The 23,704-nt window shown below is 39.8% G+C and overlaps 1 protein-coding gene across 1 annotated transcript; it reads left to right on the top strand.

Moving 5' to 3' along the window:
• Nucleotides 1-306: 306 nt before the first annotated feature.
• Nucleotides 307-20,892, top strand: LOC119487343 (mucin-5AC-like). The gene is made up of 33 exons (XM_037768143.1): nucleotides 307-331; nucleotides 961-1,061; nucleotides 4,988-5,115; nucleotides 7,316-7,415; nucleotides 7,651-7,683; nucleotides 7,780-8,041; nucleotides 8,152-8,266; nucleotides 9,065-9,155; nucleotides 9,237-9,349; nucleotides 9,434-9,644; nucleotides 9,746-9,871; nucleotides 10,962-11,079; nucleotides 11,162-11,300; nucleotides 11,414-11,518; nucleotides 11,629-11,698; nucleotides 11,794-11,931; nucleotides 12,016-12,180; nucleotides 12,264-12,358; nucleotides 12,473-12,599; nucleotides 12,685-12,940; nucleotides 14,524-14,573; nucleotides 14,685-14,785; nucleotides 14,880-15,034; nucleotides 15,144-15,282; nucleotides 15,360-15,467; nucleotides 15,561-15,740; nucleotides 15,828-16,067; nucleotides 16,172-16,328; nucleotides 16,535-16,663; nucleotides 16,904-17,054; nucleotides 18,533-18,576; nucleotides 18,702-18,890; nucleotides 19,011-20,892. The coding sequence occupies exons 4-33, from the start codon at nucleotides 7,337-7,339 to the stop codon at nucleotides 20,744-20,746; spliced, it is 5,622 nt and encodes a 1,873-aa protein (XP_037624071.1). The 5' UTR covers nucleotides 307-331; nucleotides 961-1,061; nucleotides 4,988-5,115; nucleotides 7,316-7,336; the 3' UTR covers nucleotides 20,747-20,892.
• The last annotated feature ends 2,812 nt before the right edge of the window (nucleotides 20,893-23,704 follow it).

The following is a 23,704-nucleotide window of genomic DNA, read 5'->3' as shown; positions in this document are numbered from 1 at the left end:
CAGTTCCCCTGCTGGGGATTATAGTTTCATCTTATCCCACTGCTACTACTACTATACTATATACATGGGAAAGGTGGGAGGGGAAAAGAAGATACCAGAAAATAAGAAAACTCTTAACTATTTTCTGCTATTGCAGTGCTGCTGTTCATACCCATGTCAAACAGTAGGGGGTGTATAGACTACTTTACCCGGTTTCTGTAACAACAGCGTAGAAGTCAGGGGGCTAACAGGAACTACCGGAAGTCCAATTAACGGTAGCAGCCGTTGCAAATGGTAAGAAAAATGTTAATGGTTTATTTGGAAAAATGGGAGGTCGTCAGCTTGAAAAACGGTAGGAAACAGTTATAAATGATAATGTTGGGGAACATTAGTGCTTGTTTTGTATTTGTATTTATCTCATGTACACTAAAGAGAAATGTTTTTGTCTCTGATAAATCCTGTTAAGAGTACACTACAGTTATGCTGAAAAGGCAATGTAGAGGTGCTGCTGCCATATTTGCATTTCCAATTATGTCTGTGTTTGGAGTGTCTTTTTTGGTTGTATTTTGTAAGCCATTGTTTGTTTACCTTTTATTTTATCTTAGAAAGAAAGAAAACACCAAGGGAAACAATTCAAGACTTAAACTTATGATTGTTATTCCTAAAGGGTTCCTTTGAAGATTAAGATAACATGCATGTGAAACGTGATTTCTCGATTCCTCTTATATTGCATATTTCTTCTTCTTTTTCTTTCCTGGGCTGGTGTATACATACAGTGTGTGCAACATGTAGATATCAGTCCATAGGTAGTTGAGCCCAGGAGCAATTTGGAGCACAAGGCTGTTTCTTGTGTCAAAAGTCTTTGCGACTAATAAAAGTACATAAATATCTGCAGGCTGAAGCGTAAGGTACAGTGCTGTGAGATTGTAGCACCTTCATTCAATGTGTGCAACATCTTTATTGTGTTGTTTTTTTTTACAGCTTGCCTGAAGAATTGCACCAAAGCACAAATGCATCATCAGAAGATTTCAGGTCGTTTACTTTGCATCAGACAGCTGTGAGGAGGCCAAAGTCAAGATGAGGTGAGTTTGTTTGCTGAGTGTCCCATCAGTTTAGTTTTGAATCAGCCTGACACAAGACACCTTACTTGACAATGTGTTTTCTGTGCCCTGGTCTAAGGAATCATGCCGTGTTTCCTGATGTCTGAGAACTGATGCTAAAGTTTAAAGATGCCCTAAAATGTACACTGCATTACTGTACAAATTGAACAAGATTAATTGGCCCTGAATGTTAACCTGACATTGTTGCAAAGGCTCAGTATTGAGTAAAGAAACCACTACCATTACCAATACTGAATTCCAGAATTTCTTTTACCACAAACATGGTGTAAATATTTCAGTAAAGCAGTGAAACAACAAATTGAATACAGACAAACAGTGCACACATTCAGCAAACACTCCATGCTGCAAACTAACCAGGCCCTAGCCTTAGGGACTTTGTCCTTCACACGCTAACTATGTTTTACCACCCTCGAGTCCACAATAACAATGTTTAAACATTGCATTCAGTTTTGTTTTTTTATTCAGGAGGTTATTAATCACTGCAGATGGTGGGATGATCATATAGCCTGTGACCATCACAGCACGTTTAGCCTTATAAAAGCTTGAAATTGCTAAAGTATGATTACTTTTACGTGATGATTACGGTTCATCTGGGGTTCTTTGAAATAAAAGTGGAATATTAAATTATTTTGCATGTACTCAAATAGCTACTAACAGGGCATTGGGAGCTCCTCCAAGACAAACGTGGCCAATGCCACGTTTGTCTTGGAGGAGCTCCCAATGCCATGTTTGTCCTGGGAGCTCCTCCAAGGACAAACACCGACAATGCCATGCAAATGCCATTATTTTGCATGTATTCAAATGGCTCCTGGGAGCTCCTCCAAGGACAAATATGGCCATGTTTTTCCTTGGAATCCAATACACTTTTCTTCTCACGGTCTACTAGCTGTCTGTTGTGTTTGTGTGCGCTGAAGAAACAATCTGGTGTTCATAGACCAGACCGGCATTGAGTCATCGCCAAGGCCGTGCCCCCTTTTGGGGGAAAGAAACTCGCTGTCACATATTGATAGAAATGGGGAAATGCAGAAAAGCTGTTTCTGTAGCGGGTTAACCAAGGCTTTCACACTGAGATTTGAGGCAAATAACATACGTGAATATTCACAGTCAGTGTAGTAAATCCTCAAATGATGTTGTGACAGTTCAGTCACACAGTATAGCAGTAACTCCCAACTACATCTCAGCCTAAAGATCAAAGTTGGCTATTAACAGGTTGATTATTTACAGACAACACTTAGCCTAACGATACCTGCTGATTCAATCAAATGTAGTGTTATAGAATGCAGCAAGAATGAGTCCTAAAACCCGGTTTCCCCGCCTGGAAGTCAATGGGTTTTTTAAATGGGTTTTTAGTTAGATGCCTAAAATAAGGTCTGTAGTTAACACAAGCTAAAGGGTTTTTAACGTTTTGTTCTACAATATAAAATACGTCAGTAAATACTCCACTTGTGAATTTTGAAGCTTTTACGCGTCTTAAAAAATACTGTTGCTAACAAGTGGCTAAATGAGACTACAAGACGTCATCACGCTGACTCGTCCACCTTTACAGCCTCGTTTTGTATACTCGCGCTCATGCGACCGTGTAGTTAGTTTAGTTATAGCCTAACGTTAGCTTTTTACTTCGGGCGATTGCATTCACGCCTCAAAAATCCTAAAAGTGATGTTCATTTGTGGATATTATTTTACGGAACAAAACTTGTAAGTAGTATAAACGTTTGTTCGCCACAGAGATTATTTTCTTCATAATCCAAAACTCAATGGAAAAATCCCATTGCCTTTTTGTTGAGGGAACCCGTGTGATTCTAATTTCCGAGTTGGCCTACAAAAATACGTCATGCCTGCACAACTTTATAGATTTCCGGATAAGCAATATCTTGCCACTGTGTTGGGTTATTCACCCACTCGGACAGGGGAAGACTGAAGCACGACGATCAACCATTAAAGTATCGCAAACCCTCAGTTTCAGGCAAGGTCACAAAATAAATATCAGACATGTCTATAAAACAAACATTTCAAACGTCACACATCAAATTGCATTGACGTCTATGGGATCTTCGGTTTTCTATCCCCCGAATTGGGGCGTGGCCTTGGTGATGACGCGATGCCAGTCTGATCTATACGCGGCCCTGGCTCTGTAAATGGGAAACAAACAAACTTGAGCCATACAACACTGTTCCAGCCAATCAGCAACAAGGAGCGTTCGTGCTCGTTCACAGGACAGGAGAAATGCCATGGATGTATAAAGAGAAAGGCAGTGGGAGCGAGAGGGACAGTAAATCTGGAGGGGGGTATTTGTTTGGGTGTTCAGTTCAAATATCAACAGTCTTTCTCCAGAATCGCTGACTAAACAAACTAAAATACTGACAAAAATATAACACATATCCATGAAAACCCCCAGTTCATTAACAGGTTTCAGCTTAAATTTGACTTTTTTAACTACTGTGTAACAGGCAAACCCTTCTGTTTGTTGTGCGTCAGGACTAGCCTTTCTGTTTGCTATTTGTCAGGGCAAGCCTTTCTGTTTGCTATTTGTCAGGACAAGCCTTTCTGTTTGCTATTTGTCATGGCAAGCCTTTCTGTTTGCATGACCATAAATGGCTTAAAGGAGAACAAACCTGCAGGAAGAAACATTCGTGCCATCCTGAGTGATCATCTGACTGGGTAAAAACTCGTTGACGATGTTCTGGTCATCCATTTGTGCAATGGAGAGAGAGTTGTTGATGTATCTGGCCATGCAGCTTGAAAAACAGAATAATTTATTTAAAATGAGTGTTGAACTACTGTCGGATAAACTACTGTGTTAACTTTTCCTGCTTGGGCCGGAGTCAATAACGTTACTCACTCCGGAGTAAACCCCCGTCACTTCACTCAGCCACCGGGAAACAAGACACAGTAAACCTCTGTTGGTCGCGAGGAGCTGCAGCATTTATTTCTGCACAAACTGCAACTTCCGCTGTACATTCACTTGATAATCTCAAAGCTAAACTAACAGTCTTCTGCGCCACTCGCTCACTTGTTTGCTCACTTCCCACGTACACACAAACACACTCTACGCACTGGCTCTGCTCCAAATGACCCACTCTACTCCTACAACAGCAGATAGGCCATTTGCGTTTTTACGTCGGCCCCTGTAGTTGTTCTACACGCTTGGCACATGGGAGAGGTTACAATCTGCAACTTCACCGCTGGATGCCGCCAGATTACACACTGTACCTTTAAGAAGCTATGCATTTTAAGTGGCGGGGTTGGCTGTGGCAGAGCCAATGACAGCTCCACTGTCTGCATGTCGAAGTGTCCTTGAGCAAGACACTGAACCTCAAGTTGCTCCCTGGGCGCTTGGCAGCAGCCTACTGCTCCTAAAAGCTTAGGATGGGTTAAATGCAGATGTCAAATTTCATGTATGTACCTATATGTGATGATTCAAATAAATTTTCAGAAGTTATAGTTGCTGGATCAACTTCTCTCCAGAAATAGTAAGTCAGCAGTTTTTTGGCATAAGTCATTACGGTCTCAGTCGCTAAATTCAGGTCCTTTAGTAAGTTTTGGAAATTATTCCTGTGTTAATGAGATTTTAAGGCTTACAGAAGGCTTTGATGTCGGCTGTGTTGCTGCGGCTACATCTGAGAAGTGTTGATCAAAGAGCTCTAGATAAAATATTTTGAACTCCAAAGGTTTTTGTATTTATACAAGGTGTGGTATTGTAACTGTAATATTATATCTGGCAATTTATATGAAGCCACAGTGTAATACAATCCAGACAGGTGGATGACAAAACTATATGAATAACATTTCAGCAAAAGGTTGATTGTTGTTTTGATCTTTTAATGATTGCATGTACTGTATATCTGACTGTAATAGCTTTCACACTACACGTTTCTCTGTTTCACTAGGTGACCGAGCCAAGTTATGGAACAGATGGATACTGGTGTGTGTGCAGCAGGATTTCCTCTGTACCTGACCAGGTGTCTTCCTGTTGCCAGTGAAAAAACTGCAGATATGCAACAGCTGATGGAAGAAGGTAGGCCCCACTGATGATGACCACTACTCTCACCACAAAACCAGTAACTGATCTTGAAAGACGTCTTTCTTATTAGTCATTAATTCACCTTATATTAAGCACGAATTTGCTGAATCTATAATTCCTGGTTGAATTTCAATTTCACTGAGACGGATTACCACATTATAGGGATGTGTTATTACGTTAGGGAGCCATACCCACAATTCTGTAATGTGGAAGTTGATGTTTTGCACTGAGCTTGTCACTGGTTTCAGATCATTTAGGTTTGCAAATAGACACAGACAGAAACTAAACCAAAATACTTCAAGAATGAGGGCTTTCATTCATTTTCCATCACTATCTCTCTTTGGTGTCTGCACCCTCACAGACTCATATCAGTTAAGATTGGCAACCATTTTGCCAATGACAACCTGTGACCATGTTTCAAAGTAACTGCAGATGTAGAGAGTGTATTTATCAATTTATCAAAGGTGCAACTCTGTTTATGACTCAGCTCCTCTATTGACTTGTCAGGGTTTGGCTGTTATTTTTGTATTCATATAATTAATAATATAATTGTAATAATATCTGTGATTAAAATTATTTTCACAGGGTTGTGTCTGACATTTTACAGCTCCACAATTATACCACAGTTGGTCAACAGAGCAATTTTCTTTCGTGGGACTGAAAAAGTATATATATTTTAACTATGTGGGAATGACCAGAGGCCCCACGATACGATATTATCACGATACTTAAGTCACGATATGATCTTGTTGCAAATTTGCAATATACTGAGTATTGCGATAAGATATATTGCGATTTATTACCTTTTTTCAGCTGCGAATTATGCTGTTTGTCAACATCTGTTTAATAAGATACAGTTTTCACTCAGTTCATCTCAGAGTTTTAATTTACATATCTTGAGATCAGAGGTCAAGGGACCCCTTTGAAAATAGCCATGACAGTTTTTCCTCACCAAAATTTAGCGTAAATTTGGAGGGTTATTTAACGTTCTAAAATAAATTGTATATTATTATATTGTAAAAGTATATAAGGGTTTAAAACATTATGATAGAAGTATATGATGACCATCCCCATGCTCATTTATGTCTCATAAACTGTTGCAGCAATTTTTAGGTTGATACCATTTGTTACACAGATTTGGTGCAAAATGTAACCATTTTTTACTACTCAAGAATTGATCAAAATGATCAATAATACCTCCAAAATACCACATTGAGACACCAAGACCTCGAGGAACACCATAGAAAAAGTCATGCTGTGATTTTTGTTATCAAAAACGTTTGACATTTGGAGATTTCTACAAGAATTTAATTTTTCAGCGATTCGATGGCGAGCACTTCTGTTGTGGAAACTGCTCAGAAACAACCTTATTGTCAATCTATCTAGGAAAGCCATCCATCCTCTGAATGCTCTAGGTCTTTAGTTTGTGGCTGTAAAGTTTATGTAAAGATTATCCTAGAGGTCACCACAGGTCATTTTATAAAATTATCAAAAATAATTAAATACACCATTTTAGAAAAGGTGAAAATAACACATTTGTACTGCATGCAAACAACTGCATGGTTTTTGCCCCAAACTGCATGTGATTATCATAAAGTGGGCATGTCTGTAGAAGGGAGACTCGTGGGGACCCATAGAACCCATCTGATTCTGGAAAAAGGACATGCTGGACAGTCACCCATTTCAAAGGTCTATAAGCCATGTATAGTGTATAACTAAGTGAGCTATGAATTTACTTAATCAATATGGAGGCACAACCCACAGCTTAAAATGCTATGGATCAGTGAGAAGAGTACACTAAATACTAATCTTCCCCTCTCAAAACAGGACATGAATAAAAGGTATATCATAATTGAAGCATATTGTGCGATGTATCACCAACTGAAACTATATGACAGCTGAACTTAAAAGATTGTTCTTACATACATCAATTAATGTTTACCAAAGATCAACATAGAGCTATGGAGACTGAGAGTGACTGAGAGTGAGGACGCTTTTTTACACAGACAGACTGTATGTAGATGAAATGTTATCATAAGCAACCTCTTCATGGGTGTGATCTTAATGGAGGCAAAAACCACAATGGGTCACACCCGAAATGTCTCTTTTACCCCTCCTTATCTGCAAACACCCAATGAAATATATAACATGACATTGGTAGTGTGGAACCAGTTAACTCAACCATCCCTGTCAGGACAGGGACTACTCAAGGATTATGAGAACAGCCAGGATGCTACTTGAATGGGTGATACCATGGCTTACCATCTACCTTGGACTGCTTGTAGCCAGCACTGGTATGTACACTCACTGGCACATAAAGAGAGCTGCATATATCAAATCCAACCTTATTGTCCTACACTGTCTTATCAAGTATGAAGGACCCTATCCTGGGAAGAAAAATCTATAAAATCCACTTAAAGTGTTGGATGAATGTTGCTTTTTTCATGCATGTACTGGATAATATGAATATAAACCGTCTGCTTTTGTCTGACATTATTAATAATGTGTCTTTCTTTTTTTCTGTCACAGTTCAGATGATGAGCAAAATTACAGTAATTAAAGGTAATTTAATTTTTTCAAAGATGAAAGATAACAAACCAAAAACCAGGTACAGTTTGAACTATATCGTACGCATGTTTTCTTTTCTCCACAAACTAGAAGTGAGACAGGCTCACAACGAGCAGATCTGCAGTACCTGGGGAAACTATCATTTCAAGACTTTTGATGGAGATTTCTTCCAGCTTCCCTCCACTTGCAACTACATCCTTGCATCCCAGTGTAAGAGAAGCTACGAGAGTTTCGATATTCAGTTCCAACGGCAGGAGATGGATGGGGTCGCCACCATTAAGACGGTCACTATGAAACTGGAGGGGGCCGTTGTGGAATTAGCCAAGGACTCCATCAAAGTCGATAATGAACTGTGAGTCTGTTTTGATAATGTGACTTTTCATTAGCAGCTGATGTGCTGGTTTGCATTGATGGTTAATGTCTTATCGTCTTACTGTGATGATTTTTTTTTGCCCCCTCTAGTGTCACTATACCATTCAGCAAGGTTGGCATTACAATTGCAAGAACCGTCTCCTATGTCAAAATCGAGGCAAAGCTGGGTGTGGTCATCATGTGGAACGAAGAAGACGCCCTCTGGGTATGTGTATTCATTATATGCTGTCCTCATACCTATGTATAATATCTGATATTGATGTTTAATATTATTTTGATAACTTACACTGAGCCCTGAAAATATTTACACTATAGTTTTACTGCTGTTCGAGAGATTAGAGAATTTACATAAAGATGTTAAATCAAAGGGAAACAACTGTTGAAAAAATGCACAACATTAACTGTATTTAAAGGAACAGTGTGTAACTTTTCATTGGCTCTGTTAGCAGAAATGGAATCTAATATTCATAACTATGTTTTCATTAGTGTATAATCATCTGAAAGTAAGAATTGTGTTTTTGTTAGCTTAGAATGAGCTCTTCATATCTACATAGGGAGCGGGTCCTCTTCACGGAGTCCGTCATGTTGCTCCGCCATGTTTCTACAGAACGGACAAACCAAACACTGGCTCTAGAGAGTGACTTTCATGTTTTTACGTTACCTTAAAGCCACCATAGTTCTCCAACACGCTAGTGAAACTGCGGTAACGTGAGCCGCAAATTGCAAAACTGTGGTATTGACAGGCGCCGTTTGACTTCCGTGGCTCCTAGAGTAGTGTTATTATGGTAAGGATGTCCTCTGAGGGAGGCGAACGACGTAACAACTGTTTTGCTCTCATTGGCTCTCGTTACCGCAGTCTTGGAAATAGAGGAGTGAGCGGAGCGGTACTCAGTTTGTTGCAATCTGCAATCACACCTCTAGATGCCACCAAATTGTACCACACACTGTACCTTTAAGAAATTTATTCTCCATTTCTGCATTCAAATTTTCATCTGTTTTTTAGGTTGAGCTGGATGTAAAATTCCAGAATCAGACCTGTGGCCTATGTGGTGACTACAACGGTGTCCAGGTTTATGATGAGTTCATCAAAGGAGGTAAATACTCAATACTAAGGCTTAAAAACAATCTGCACAAAATCAGCCTTCATATTTGCTAAAAAACTCTTTTTCCTCTAGAAACAGGGGAGTCTGTAACTCTTGAATATTATGGGGAGTCCTGGAAAGTCAATGGTCCTACCGAAGAGTGTGAAGAAATCTCCTCTCCTGCCGCACAGACATGTACAAATCAAGTATGTGAAACTGGATTTGCTTCAAATAATTGTATATATAACATTTAGGTACAATTTAAGTACATCATATACTTTGACCCACAGAAAGACCTCTGTGCAAACCTGCTGTCAGGACCTGCATTCCTCAGCTGTCAACAGCTGATTGAGACTGAGGCCTTCATCAAAGCCTGTCAGAAGGACCTGTGCCACTGCAACAATAGTACTTCGTGCTTGTGTTCAACCACATCAGAGTACTCTCGTCAGTGCGCTCACGCAGGCGGGAAACCACAGCAATGGAAGACCACACAAATGTGTTGTAAGAACAGCAATCAAAACATTTATATGTTCAAGCTTGTTTTCACTGTATTTATATCAGAATCACTGTTTCTAAATTGTACTTTTTTCTGTGTTGAATAGCAAACAAATGCCCTTTCAACATGGAGTATAAAGAATGCGGCAGTCCCTGCACTGACACCTGCAGCAACCCCCAGAGAAGCCAAGTGTGTGAGGATCACTGCTTAGATGGATGTTTCTGTCCATCTGGTAAGTTTCCTGATTTTAACACCAGCACAGATGGTGTTTGTAGTCCAGCAGATGTCAGAGGGCTTTATTTGCGTTCACACACTTCATTAATTCATACTCTGTAATTACTTTATCTGTGCTCTTGACTTTTACAGTTGGTGTGCAACTTTTGTAATTCATGCTGTTGAATTACTGTCAAGTTGTTGTAACAAGTTATTAGTTTCAGAAGAAGTTATAGTTTTAGTGGCAGTCTAGCGCCTGTGTTTTGGTATTTAGTTGCCTACAAATACTGTATCATTTACATCATGTTAATATAGTGAGGTTATCACTTTCGTTGCATTTGTCCTCTCAACACTCTTCTTTGTACAGTTAGCATCTCAATTTTGCACGTAAATTTGTCTGCGATCATTTAGATGCACGTATACAACTGTGAAACCTAATGTACTGCAAATTAATAGTGGAAGTTGTCAGGCCATGGACAATGAAATCTAAATGAGGTGCTTGGATTTAATGCAGTTTTGTTTTGATTTTGGATGGACATATGTGGATATATTCAAGATTTTGCCTGTTAAGCTATGGTTTCTGTGACATCCATTAAAAATATGTTAAAGGGACTGTTTGTAACTTCTTACACGTATAAATCAATCCGGGTCGGTGTCCCATGCGCGCTCGCGTGTGGCTACGCTGTACAGACTCAGACTCCAACACAAACTACACGGAAACACCAAAACTGCAAAGTTATATCTAGTGAAGCCCGTCTGTTAAACAGTGTTGGCCGCGGTCGGAGGACGCGGGGGAGACCGTAGCTTTGGTCTCCAGGGCCAGCGTCTCTGCTGTACTCTGTGTGTCGCCTCACTGTGTTGAGCGATGCTTGTTCATGTCTATGTAGAGCGAGACCAAGCACGAGCCCGACGCTGACTTTCGTTGACTTAACTGCTACAGGTGTCACTGTTAACAAGCATTTCTGATTCTTACAAACAGTCCCTTTAAAATGACAAAAAATATAGTTTATGTTGATAATTCAGGCGCATAAATTATTAATGGGGTTTGCATTGTGTAGAGCTGTTTACTTTACAGACCAGATTAATCACGTCATTATGTTTCTCCCAAGGGACTCTCTTTGACGACATTACACAAAGTGGGTGCGTTCCTGCTGAAACGTGCTCCTGCTTACACAATGGCAAGCCATACAAACCAGGAGAATCATACTCAAGGACATGTCAAACTTGGTAATTACTCTTCAATATAATGTTTATAACGAGTGTACTTAAGGTGATCTGTTCAGTTGAACTGACTGAACTCTGTTGACAGCACCTGTACCCAGGGTAAGTGGCGCTGTAAGGATCTAGACTGTCCTGGTATCTGCTCCGTGCTGGGTGGCAGCCACATCTCCACCTATGATGATAAAACATATTCTTTCCATGGAGACTGCTCTTATGTTCTCTCCAAGGTGAGGCTTTTAAACTTAAATTAATGCATCCTTTAATCCACAAACTAAGTAACAATACTTGTAAATAACCAAGCAGTTTGTAATGAAGTGCATATTTATCTTCTTGACTTTAGAAAACTAATGGGACTCTCAGTGTCCTTGGTGACCTGGCCAAATGTAAAAGATCAGAAAAATCAACTTGCCTGGCTGCAGTCACCCTACTGCTACATAAAGACGTGGTAAAATTACAGTCTCCTAATAAAGTGATAGCTTTTTTCTCCATTTCATAGCTGTTGGAAAGGTTTAGATATACCCTGAGGTTTTTAACATATTGTCATTTCTTTCCCAGATGATTGTTGTTCAAGCTAACGGACATGTTTTGTATAACAAAGTGATCACTCAGCTGCCTCTTTTCATGGGTGAGGAGTCGGTTCTTTTATATACATATATACATATAATTGCTTAAATTAAAACAGTCTCTTTATTCAATGTGAAAATGTTTTTCCCCTTGCAGCCGGCGTAACAGTCTTCAGCCCATCGACATTCTTCATTGTAGTCCACACCGAATATGGGCTTGACCTCGAGATTCAGCTTTCACCCATTATGCAGGTCTACATCAAAGCCAGTGTTTCCAATAAGGGAAAACTCAAGGGTGTGTTTTACTTCTTTTGATTGCAGTGCAAAATATCCAACTTTTGCAGTGAGTTTTGTATTAAGTATCATTATGTTAATCCAGGTCTTTGTGGAGATTTTAACGATGTGGAAGCTGATGACTTCAGAACCACAAATGGATTGACTGAGGGAACGGCTGGGACATTCGTCAACACGTGGAAGTCCAAAACAAGCTGCCCTGATGTGACAAACATACTCGGGGACCCCTGCATTTTGAGCATAAACAAGGGTAGGTCACAGATGTCGTACTCTATATTTTAATATCATTCTTCACAACATTTTACCAATAAACATGTTTATTTGTTTTTGTAGAGAAATATGCCAAACACTGGTGCGCCTTGCTGTCAGACGCAAAAGAGATTTTTGCAAAGTGCCATTCTGTAATAAACCCAGAAGTCTATCATGCTGTAAGTAGTGATTTATTTTTGCATACAGTCTGATGTACTGTATGTGCATTTGTGTTAGTTCACTTATTTAACATTTCAACTATTCATTTAGCTTTTTGCTGCTTCTCTCCGCAGTCTTGTATTTATGACACCTGCGCCTGTGATAACAGTGAGGAGTGCATGTGTGCTGCCTTATCCTCCTATGTCCACGCATGTGCCGCTGAAGGTGTCTTATTGAATGGATGGAAGAGCACGGCATGCCGTAAGTTAAACTATCAAATGTGAAATAAAAGTTTATATTTATTTATAATATTCAAACACTAAATTAACCTGTTTCCTTTCAAAAGAGAAATACACGACTGGCTGCCCTTCTACTTTTGTGTATGGCTACCAAATGACGAGCTGTGGTCGCACCTGCCAATCTCTTAGTCAGTCAGACTCGACATGTGAGATTAAATTTACCCCGCTTGATGGCTGCGGCTGCGCTGAAGGAACTTACCTCAATGAGAATGGAAAATGTGTGTCAGCCTCACAATGCCCCTGTCATGTGATAGACAAGCTGGTACGCCCTGGGCAGGTCATCAAGGTCCATGCACAAACTTGGTGAGGATTTTAATATTTCTACTAAAATTAAAGCAGAGGAATATTTTTTTCTCATTATTTTGGGGTTATTTTATACTTTTATTAGTCGGCTGAAGGTAGTGAACATGATTTTTTTTCCAGATTACCTGTCTCATGCACTACTGTCAGGATATAGTGACCGTTTTATAAAAATAATTTGTTTTTAATCATATTTGCTCCAATTCTACCCACTGCTGCTTAAACCAACAGACAGTATGTTGTATGTAGTGAAGTACTGCTTTCACTGGCCTTGCTTGGACTCTAGACTGTAAACAACTTTTCTTCTCTTTATTCTTTCAGCAAAGCAAATGCTTTATTGCTCTTTTCTTATTATTATGGGTCAGTGTATCTTTCAGTCATTCGATTTTCCTTTCACAAACGGATGCTAAAAAAACAAAAAATGAGTGGTTATTGGATTTTCATTTTAAAATACAAAAATTAATATTGAAATACAAGACGTTTTTCTTTATCGGGGTCAAAAAGGGGATGAACTAAACTTTAAAAACAGGTTGATTTTAATTTTTTGTTTCTAAAAACAAAAAATAAAATCACTAGATGACAGAAATGAAAACAACGCCCCGTTTTCCGTTTTTTCAGTCTGTGACTGGAAGTTGTCATTTACAAAGTAAGAGCGCGTATGAGGACGGTGCTATGTATGAGATAGAAAAAGAAGCACGGTGCTGCTATGTAACCGAAGGTGATGGACATGGATCAGTACGTAGTTTTTTGAAACAATAAAAGATTGTGTCTCAGGGAAGAAGACATGACACACCGTCATCATACGTGCTCTTACTTTGTAAATTGCAACTTCCGGTCGCATGATGTGAAAAAAACGGGGCGTTTTTACGTTTCTGTCTTCTGGTGATTTAATTTTTTGTTTTTAGAAATAGAAAATGAAAATCAACCCGTTTTTTAAGTTTAGGTCATGCCTTTTTGACCCTGATAAAGAAAAACAGCTTGTATTTCAATATACATTTTTGTATTTTAAAATGAAAATTAAATAACCACTCATTTTTTGTTTTTTAACATCCTTTTGTGAAAGGAAAATCAAATGACCAAAAGATACACTGACCATTATGCCTATTTATATTGCTGATGCAGTGCAGTGCTTTTTATTTCATTGGGTTTTATGCTCCATTTGCACTGTTTATACTGATTTTCATTTTGATGGAGTGGCATGTTGGTTTAGTGGACAACAAGAAGTTTCTGGGATTAACGTCTTGTTTGCGTGGGTTTCCTCTCGAGGCTTTGGTTTAATCCCCAAGTCCAGAATCAGTATTCTGTGAATTGGAATCACTAAACTGCCCATGTGAATGTGACTGTCTGTTTGAATGTGTGATAGACCAGTGACCAATCAGGTATGCACTGCTTTTTACTCAATATGTGCTAAAATAGTCACCAGCTCTCTGCAAACCGTCAAGTTGGTGTGTATACACTGACTTAAGGATAAGTTCAATTGCGGATCCTAAAGGCTAGACCAGTTGGGAACCACTGTCCTAGATTGTTTTTGCTTTAACAAGAAATTGAGCAATAATTAACCGTGCGTGTGTTTTTATGCATTTCAGCACCTGCCGTAATGGAAAACTAAGCTGTACAGGAAAACAAATAAGTCATTGTAGGTACAAAGCACTCAGCTCATCATAGTATTCCTTCTATAGCAAAGCACAGTATGAGCAACACTCAGCATACAGTGGTCTCCTTTGTAACACACTATCATTGTCTTCAGCATGCACCAAGCCAATGGTTTTCTTCAACTGCTCAAGCACAAAGCCAGGTGACGAAGGATCCGACTGCCAAAAAAGCTGCCAGACACTGGACACAGAATGTGTAAGATTGAGATACTGGTTCATGGCTGTTGTTGAATATTCTGCACATGTATATTGTAGCAGCATGTTAAATACTTTGCTGTTACACTGTATAGGTCAGTAGTACACAGTGTGTGTCAAGCTGTGTATGCCCGGATGACCTGCTGTCTGATGGTAAAGGAGGCTGTGTTACGAAGGAGAACTGTCCATGCACATATAATGGAGATTCCTATAATTCTGGACAGACTGTCACTGTGGACTGCAATACCTGGTGAGCCCTTTAATTCTTTCCACACTAATGTAGCATTGTGTCAGTTCACTGTTGTGTGTGTGTTTTAATTTGTGGATATATAACTTGATATCACTTCATTAAATCATAGCACTTGCAAAAGCAGAAAATGGGAATGTACAGACCGTGAGTGTGATGGAACCTGTACCATATATGGAGAAGGGCATTACATCACTTTTGATGAAAAGAAATTCTCCTTTAACGGGGATTGTGGCTACATCTTCACTGAGGTATTGCACAGACTTATATTTAGTCTTTGTGATTTGTCAAAAGTCAATCTTGTAATACTGACATCAATACTTTGCAGGATCACTGTGGGGACGATATGAATGGCACCTTTAGGGTCCTGACTGAGAGCATCCCATGTGGAACAAGTGAAAGCATCTGCTCCACTGCTATCAAGCTCTTCTTAGGGGTATATAACACTATCATATGTGTGTAAAATGATTTTTAAAATGCTGAAAATAACATTGCAAGATTACAAATGAGCATGTTTTGTTTCTTTCAGAACAATGAAATTGTTCTTTCAGAGGAAAGTGTCAGAGTTATCAAACAAAGCACAGGGGTGGAGATACCCTATAAAGTCCACACTATGGGCATACATATTGTCATCGAGGCAAAGAATGGTCTTATTCTCATTTGGAATAAGAAGACAACACTCATGATCAAACTCAAGCCCACATTCAAGGTGGGTGAGGAGATATACATAGGCGTTCAGATAAATGTTAAATGAGGTTGCCATTTTACAAATTAACTAGATCTCATTTTATCCTAGGGAAAAATCTGTGGTCTGTGTGGGAATTACGACGGGAATATCAAGAACGATTTCACCACCAGAAACAAAGAAGTTGTGGTTGAAGCCCTTGAGTTTGGAAACAGTTGGAAAGCGACACATCTTTGCCCCAATGCACACGCACACAAAAATCCCTGCAGTCTGTACTCACACAGGCAGGCATGGGCTTTAAAACACTGCAGCATTGTCAACAGTAAAGTATTTGCTGTTTGCCATTCAAAGGTAAGAAATCTGCCAAGTAACTGTCTCAATTACTTTCTGTATAATTAGCAATCAGATTATAATTCAGCCTCTACTTACATTTACAATTATTTCTTTCAAAAAAGGTGGATCCACAAAACTATTATGATGCCTGTGTGAAGGACACGTGTTCCTGCAACTCAGGAGGAGATTGTGAGTGTTTCTGCTCGGCTGTCGCAGCCTATGCTGCAGCCTGTAATGAGGCCGGAGCCTGCGTGAAATGGAGAACTCCCACAATCTGCCGTGAGTGTTTTATTTGTGTTTCTGTGAGGAGATAAACAAAAAATAAAACGTGTGATCATAATCACCATCTGTCAGCATCCCCTTTGTCATTTAAATGATATCATTTGCAAATAAAGCCTGACCCTCATTTTATTATGAAGATGTTACACATGATTAAGTAATCTTTTATTGTATCTTGTTAATATTCCTTTCTTTTGTTTCATTAGCTCTATTCTGTGATTATTACAACGCTGATGGAGAGTGTGAATGGCACTATGAGCCTTGTGGAAAACCATGCATGAAGACATGCAGGAATCCCTCAGGAGTATGCTACAATCACATTCCAGCACTAGAAGGTAGAAATAACATGAAAGTAATAGTTTATGTATTATATATTTAAGATTATAATTAGAGAGTTAGCCATGCATGATGTTTTCTAGTAAGCCCATCGGTTAAGCACATTGTGCTCTTGTCGTGTTATTGTCTTTTCATTTACGTTAACCACTCATATATTCTCACATGATTTAGGCTAGACTTCCTGTCTGTACCTATTCTGTGCGAGTTCTGCAATTTACAGTAACGTTTAACTTTTTAAGGATGCTACCCAAGTTGCCCACCTGAACGATCTTATCTGGAAGAAGATACCATGAAGTGTGTGCCACAGGAAAAATGTGGCTGCTATGATAATGAAGGGAAGCATTATAAAGAAGGGGCGCTCATGCCTACAAAGGAGAACTGTCACACCTGGTAGGTCACTTTCCTTATTGTTAATGCTGCAGTTAGTGCAAAAGTTAATGATAACCTTTATATTGTTTTTACAAAGCTGGCACAATGAAATATAGTATACTAATATCATACAATCATGTTGTTTAGCTATATTTTAAAGTGGAAAAACTATTTTATTTCAGCATTATTAATCCTTATTTATTTAGTAAATACATTAATTATTGTGAAAATAATTAAAAACAAGACAGTAACATAAGACATGAGGACTCTATTTTCACAAATTCTGCAGCACGGCGCAGATCACAGTTAAGTGTGCATTGGCCGGTTCCTTAGAGATATACCACGCATTTTTGGTAATTTTGTGGCCAGACACACCTGGGGCGCACTTGGATAAAGAGTGAAATCAGAACATTATAATTGGGCTTGTTAGAGGTTGTCACAATCATGGTCAATCAGATTCGTTACTTTCATCCCCTTAATACACAGGGCTCTCCCTATAATGTTTGGGAATGTTTGCACAGTTTGGGAACCCTGTAGAGAGTTTTCCTCAAAGGAAATGCACGATTTTATTTATCATCGCAATCCATACAATAACCATCTGCAGTTGCATGTTGTATTTTTATTATTTCTGAAATTAGATTTAAAGTTTGATTCAGTTAGATCTTTTTTACATGAAACCTGCATGTAGTCTTGCCCGGTGTTTGGATGGACACACCAGGGGCAGACTGGCAGGAATTGACAGTCCTGAGAGAGAAGTTTTAATTGGTCTATGATTATTCATGGAACTGTGTGACCTGTTTTTAATGCCTCAGTCTCCAACATGTCTGTTGATTTACACTGCAGTAGAAACTGTAGAAAAGTTAGTTATAGAACAACTTTGATGTGTGCATTAGCACAGAGGTTTCTGTGGTTACTTTGCAACAATCTGTTGCTTGTTGCACAAAATTTAACCAGCAGATCTGCCATGTGTAATTGTTCCTTGACAGTGTGCATCACTCCAATTAGAGACTGCAGATGAGGCAGATACCTGTGCCCTCAGATAATTCTGAAAAGAGTCACTAGTGTACAGTTAATGAAAGGTCATCAGTATAGGCTAATAGCTATTGTGGATGGAATATGGTGCTAGGAATCACTCGTCAATTTGTATTCTCTCTTGCTGGCATGATCACATGTCAGTTAGTAGAAGAATGTAGACTAAAAGTGGAAAAGCAAGCAAATTATGTTTTATATGAATGTGCCTTCACCAAATAAAGTGACCAAAATATTATGGAACACAAGTGCGCTGACGCCTCATTCTTGCCACACCTTCTGCCGTGCCTCTCCTGCCACTGGGTGCACAGCAAGTTACCAATCCAGCGCAGTCAAGGAAATAGCATCAGTGCGTCCCAAGAAAATACCACTTTGGTGCGATGCTGCATTCTGTGCCATGCCCCAACACCAAGATAGTACCCTATGTGTTCATACATTGTGTTTACTCCTTTCTTCTATTTACCTTTTAGTTATTGTTCTTCAACAAAGATGGATTGCAGCTATGGCGTCCAAGGTGAGTATGGCTATGACCATTTCTATGATTGATCATAACCTACAAATTAATTGAAAAGACAATAGTATGAATATATTGAAACAATAAAGATTCATATAATTCTTTTATATTTATTTATTTTGCAGCTTGCACTTGTTCATATATGGGACGTACGTACAAGTATGGAGGTATAGTTTATGACACACATGATGGAGATGGAACCTGTATCACAGCTGTTTGTGCAGAAGAAGGAAATATTAACAGAACCATAGGCCATTGCTCTACAACTGTACCCACACAGTCAACAACAACAGGCTTTGTCTTTTCAACAAGTGGTAAGAATAAGAGACTTCAAAAATTGATAGGTGTGGAAGACTTCCAAAATCCACTTTTTCGGTGTATTTTGACCCTTTTAAAGAAATGATTTAATCTTCTTCTTTTTTTGACAATCACAGAAAAAACGACCACAACAACTCAAACGTCTCCCACTCCAAGTGTTACAACTGAGGCCGTAACAACAATTCAGACCTTCTCAACACCAAGGTTTTCGACAAGGTCATCAACAACAGTGCCATCATCCTCGAAACCTCCATCCACCACTGGCATAGTTACATCCAGCACAAGCAAAACAACCACAGAAAAACCCATTACTACTGCTGTTACAACAACTGAAAAACCCACCACAACAACCTCTAAAGTTGTTACAAATACAGTAGTTACAACAGCACCTTCAACCGTGGTTACGATTACAACTACAACACCCACAGAAAAACCCACCACGACAACCACAATCACAGAAAAACCCACCACAACCACAGAAAAGGAACAAACTACTGCTGCCACAACAACTGAAGGACCCAGCACCCCAGTAAAAATCACAGAAAAACCCACCACACCAACCACAATTACAGAAAAACCCACCACAACCACAGAAAAGGAACAAACAACTGCTGCCACAACAACTGAAGGACCCAGCACCCCAGTAAAAACCACAGAAAAGCCTATCACAACAACCACCATTATCACAATCACAGAAAGCCCCACCACAACAACCACAATCACAGAAAAACCCATCTCAACCACAGAAAAGGAACAAACTACTGCTGCCAAAACAACTGAAGGACCCAGCACCCCAGTAAAAACCACAGAAAAGCTTACCACAAAAACAACTGAAACTCCAACAAAAACACCCACAATCACAGTAGTATCCGCAACAACCACAGAAAGGCCCACCACCCCAGGAACAACAGGCACTACTGCTGCAACAACCACAAGAAAACCTACCACAACATCCACTGATTGCTATGTTTGTAAGTGGTCAGATTGGACGAACAATAATTATCCTGATTACACCAATGGTGGAGATTATGAACCCATTGATAAAATTACTAATCCAGATCTGAGTTTTTGTAGAAAACATCTGGAAATAGAATGTCGAGCAAAACACTACCCTGATATTTCTTTGAAAGACCTAGGTCAAAAAGTAAAATGCAACCCACAAGATGGACTGATCTGTATTAACAAAGAACAAGGTATACCTCCTATGTGTAATGACTATGAAATACGAGTGAAATGCTGCATTAACACATGTGAGCATTCCACCACAGCAACAACCAAAGGAAGGTCCACTACAACCTCAGCAACATCCACAGAAAAGCCCACCACAACAACCATAAGTACAGAAATATTTGACACAACCACGGAGAAGGAACAAACTACTGCTGCCACAACAACTGAAACACCCAGCACCTCAGTAAAAACCACAGAAAAGCTTACCACAAAAACAACTGAAACACCCATTACCACAAAAGAATCCGCAACAACCACAGAAAACCCCATTACTACTGCTGTTACAACAACTAAAAAACCCACCACAACAACCTCTGAAGTAGTTACAAATGCATTGGTTACAACAGCACAATCAACACAACCCTTGGTTATAATTACAACTACAACAGCCACAGAAAAACCCACAACAACCACAATCACAGAAAGTCCCACCACAACAACCACAATCACAGAAAAACCCACCACAATCACAGAAAAGGAACACACTACTGCTGCCACAACAACTGAAGAACCCATCACCCCAGTAAAAACCACCGAAAAAACCCACCACAACAACCATAATCACAGAAAAACCCACCACAACCACAGAAAAGGAACACACTACTGCTGCCACAACAACTGAAGAACCCATCACCCCAGTAAAAACCACAGAAAAACCCACCACAACAACCACAATCACAGAAAAACCCACCTCAACCACAGTGAAGGAACAAACTACTGCTGCCACAACAACTAAAGAACCCAGCACCCCAGTAAAAACCACAGAAAAGCCTATCACAACAACCACCATTATCACAATCACAGAAAGCCCCACCACAACAACCACAATCACAGAAAAACCCATCTCAACCACAGAAAAGGAACAAACTACTGCTGCCAAAACAACTGAAGGACCCAGCACCCCAGTAAAAACCACAGAAAAGCTTACCACAAAAACAACTGAAACTCCAACAAAAACACCCACAATCACAGTAGTATCCGCAACAACCACAGAAAGGCCCACCACCCCAGGAACAACAGGCACTACTGCTGCAACAACCACAAGAAAACCTACCACAACATCCACTGATTGCTATGTTTGTAAGTGGTCAGATTGGACGAACAATAATTATCCTGATTACACCAATGGTGGAGATTATGAACCCATTGATAAAATTACTAATCCAGATCTGAGTTTTTGTAGAAAACATCTGGAAATAGAATGTCGAGCAAAACACTACCCTGATATTTCTTTGAAAGACCTAGGTCAAAAAGTAAAATGCAACCCACAAGATGGACTGATCTGTATTAACAAAGAACAAGGTATACCTCCTGTGTGTAATGACTATGAAATACGAGTGAAATGCTGCATTAACACATGTGAGCATTCCACCACAGCAACAACCAAAGGAAGGTCCACTACAACCTCAGCAACATCCACAGAAAAGCCCACCACAACAACCATAAGTACAGAAATATTTGACACAACCACGGAGAAGGAACAAACTACTGCTGCCACAACAACTGAAACACCCAGCACCTCAGTAAAAACCACAGAAAAGCTTACCACAAAAACAACTGAAACACCCATTACCACAAAAGAATCCGCAACAACCACAGAAAACCCCATTACTACTGCTGTTACAACAACTAAAAAACCCACCATAACAACCTCTGAAGTAGTTACAAATGCATTGGTTACAACAGCACAATCAACACAACCCTTGGTTATAATTACAACTACAACAGCCACAGAAAAACCCACAACAACCACAATCACAGAAAGTCCCACCACAACAACCACAATCACAGAAAAACCCACCACAATCACAGAAAAGGAACACACTACTGCTGCCACAACAACTGAAGAACCCATCACCCCAGTAAAAACCACCGAAAAACCCACCACAACAACCATAATCACAGAAAAACCCACCACAACCACAGAAAAGGAACACACTACTGCTGCCACAACAACTGAAGAACCCATCACCCCAGTAAAAACCACAGAAAAACCCACCACAACAACCACAATCACAGAAAAACCCACCTCAACCACAGTGAAGGAACAAACTACTGCTGCCACAACAACTAAAGAACCCAGCACCCCAGTAAAAACCACAGAAAAGCCTATCACAACAACCACCATTATCACAATCACAGAAAGCCCCACCACAACAACCACAATCACAGAAAAACCCATCTCAACCACAGAAAAGGAACAAACTACTGCTGCCAAAACAACTGAAGGACCCAGCACCCCAGTAAAAACCACAGAAAAGCTTACCACAAAAACAACTGAAACTCCAACAAAAACACCCACAATCACAGTAGTATCCGCAACAACCACAGAAAGGCCCACCACCCCAGGAACAACAGGCACTACTGCTGCAACAACCACAAGAAAACCTACCACAACATCCACTGATTGCTATGTTTGTAAGTGGTCAGATTGGACGAACAATAATTATCCTGATTACACCAATGGTGGAGATTATGAACCCATTGATAAAATTACTAATCCAGATCTGAGTTTTTGTAGAAAACATCTGGAAATAGAATGTCGAGCAAAACACTACCCTGATATTTCTTTGAAAGACCTAGGTCAAAAAGTAAAATGCAACCCACAAGATGGACTGATCTGTATTAACAAAGAACAAGGTATACCTCCTGTGTGTAATGACTATGAAATACGAGTGAAATGCTGCATTAACACATGTGAGCATTCCACCACAGCAACAACCAAAGGAAGGTCCACTACAACCTCAGCAACATCCACAGAAAAGCCCACCACAACAACCATAAGTACAGAAATATTTGACACAACCACGGAGAAGGAACAAACTACTGCTGCCACAACAACTGAAACACCCAGCACCTCAGTAAAAACCACAGAAAAGCTTACCACAAAAACAACTGAAACACCCATTACCACAAAAGAATCCGCAACAACCACAGAAAACCCCATTACTACTGCTGTTACAACAACTAAAAAACCCACCACAACAACCTCTGAAGTAGTTACAAATGCATTGGTTACAACAGCACAATCAACACAACCCTTGGTTATAATTACAACTACAACAGCCACAGAAAAACCCACAACAACCACAATCACAGAAAGTCCCACCACAACAACCACAATCACAGAAAAACCCACCACAATCACAGAAAAGGAACACACTACTGCTGCCACAACAACTGAAGAACCCATCACCCCAGTAAAAACCACCGAAAAACCCACCACAACAACCATAATCACAGAAAAACCCACCACAACCACAGAAAAGGAACACACTACTGCTGCCACAACAACTGAAGAACCCATCACCCCAGTAAAAACCACAGAAAAACCCACCACAACAACCACAATCACAGAAAAACCCACCTCAACCACAGTGAAGGAACAAACTACTGCTGCCACAACAACTAAAGAACCCAGCACCCCAGTAAAAACCACAGAAAAGCCTATCACAACAACCACCATTATCACAATCACAGAAAGCCCCACCACAACAACCACAATCACAGAAAAACCCATCTCAACCACAGAAAAGGAACAAACTACTGCTGCCAAAACAACTGAAGGACCCAGCACCCC

This window comes from Sebastes umbrosus, chromosome 4, assembly GCF_015220745.1.
Source record: "Sebastes umbrosus isolate fSebUmb1 chromosome 4, fSebUmb1.pri, whole genome shotgun sequence".
In the NCBI taxonomy this organism is placed as follows: domain Eukaryota; kingdom Metazoa; phylum Chordata; class Actinopteri; order Perciformes; family Sebastidae; genus Sebastes; species Sebastes umbrosus.
Note: the sequence above shows the minus strand (reverse complement) of the source record. Positions and strands in the feature narration are given on the sequence as shown.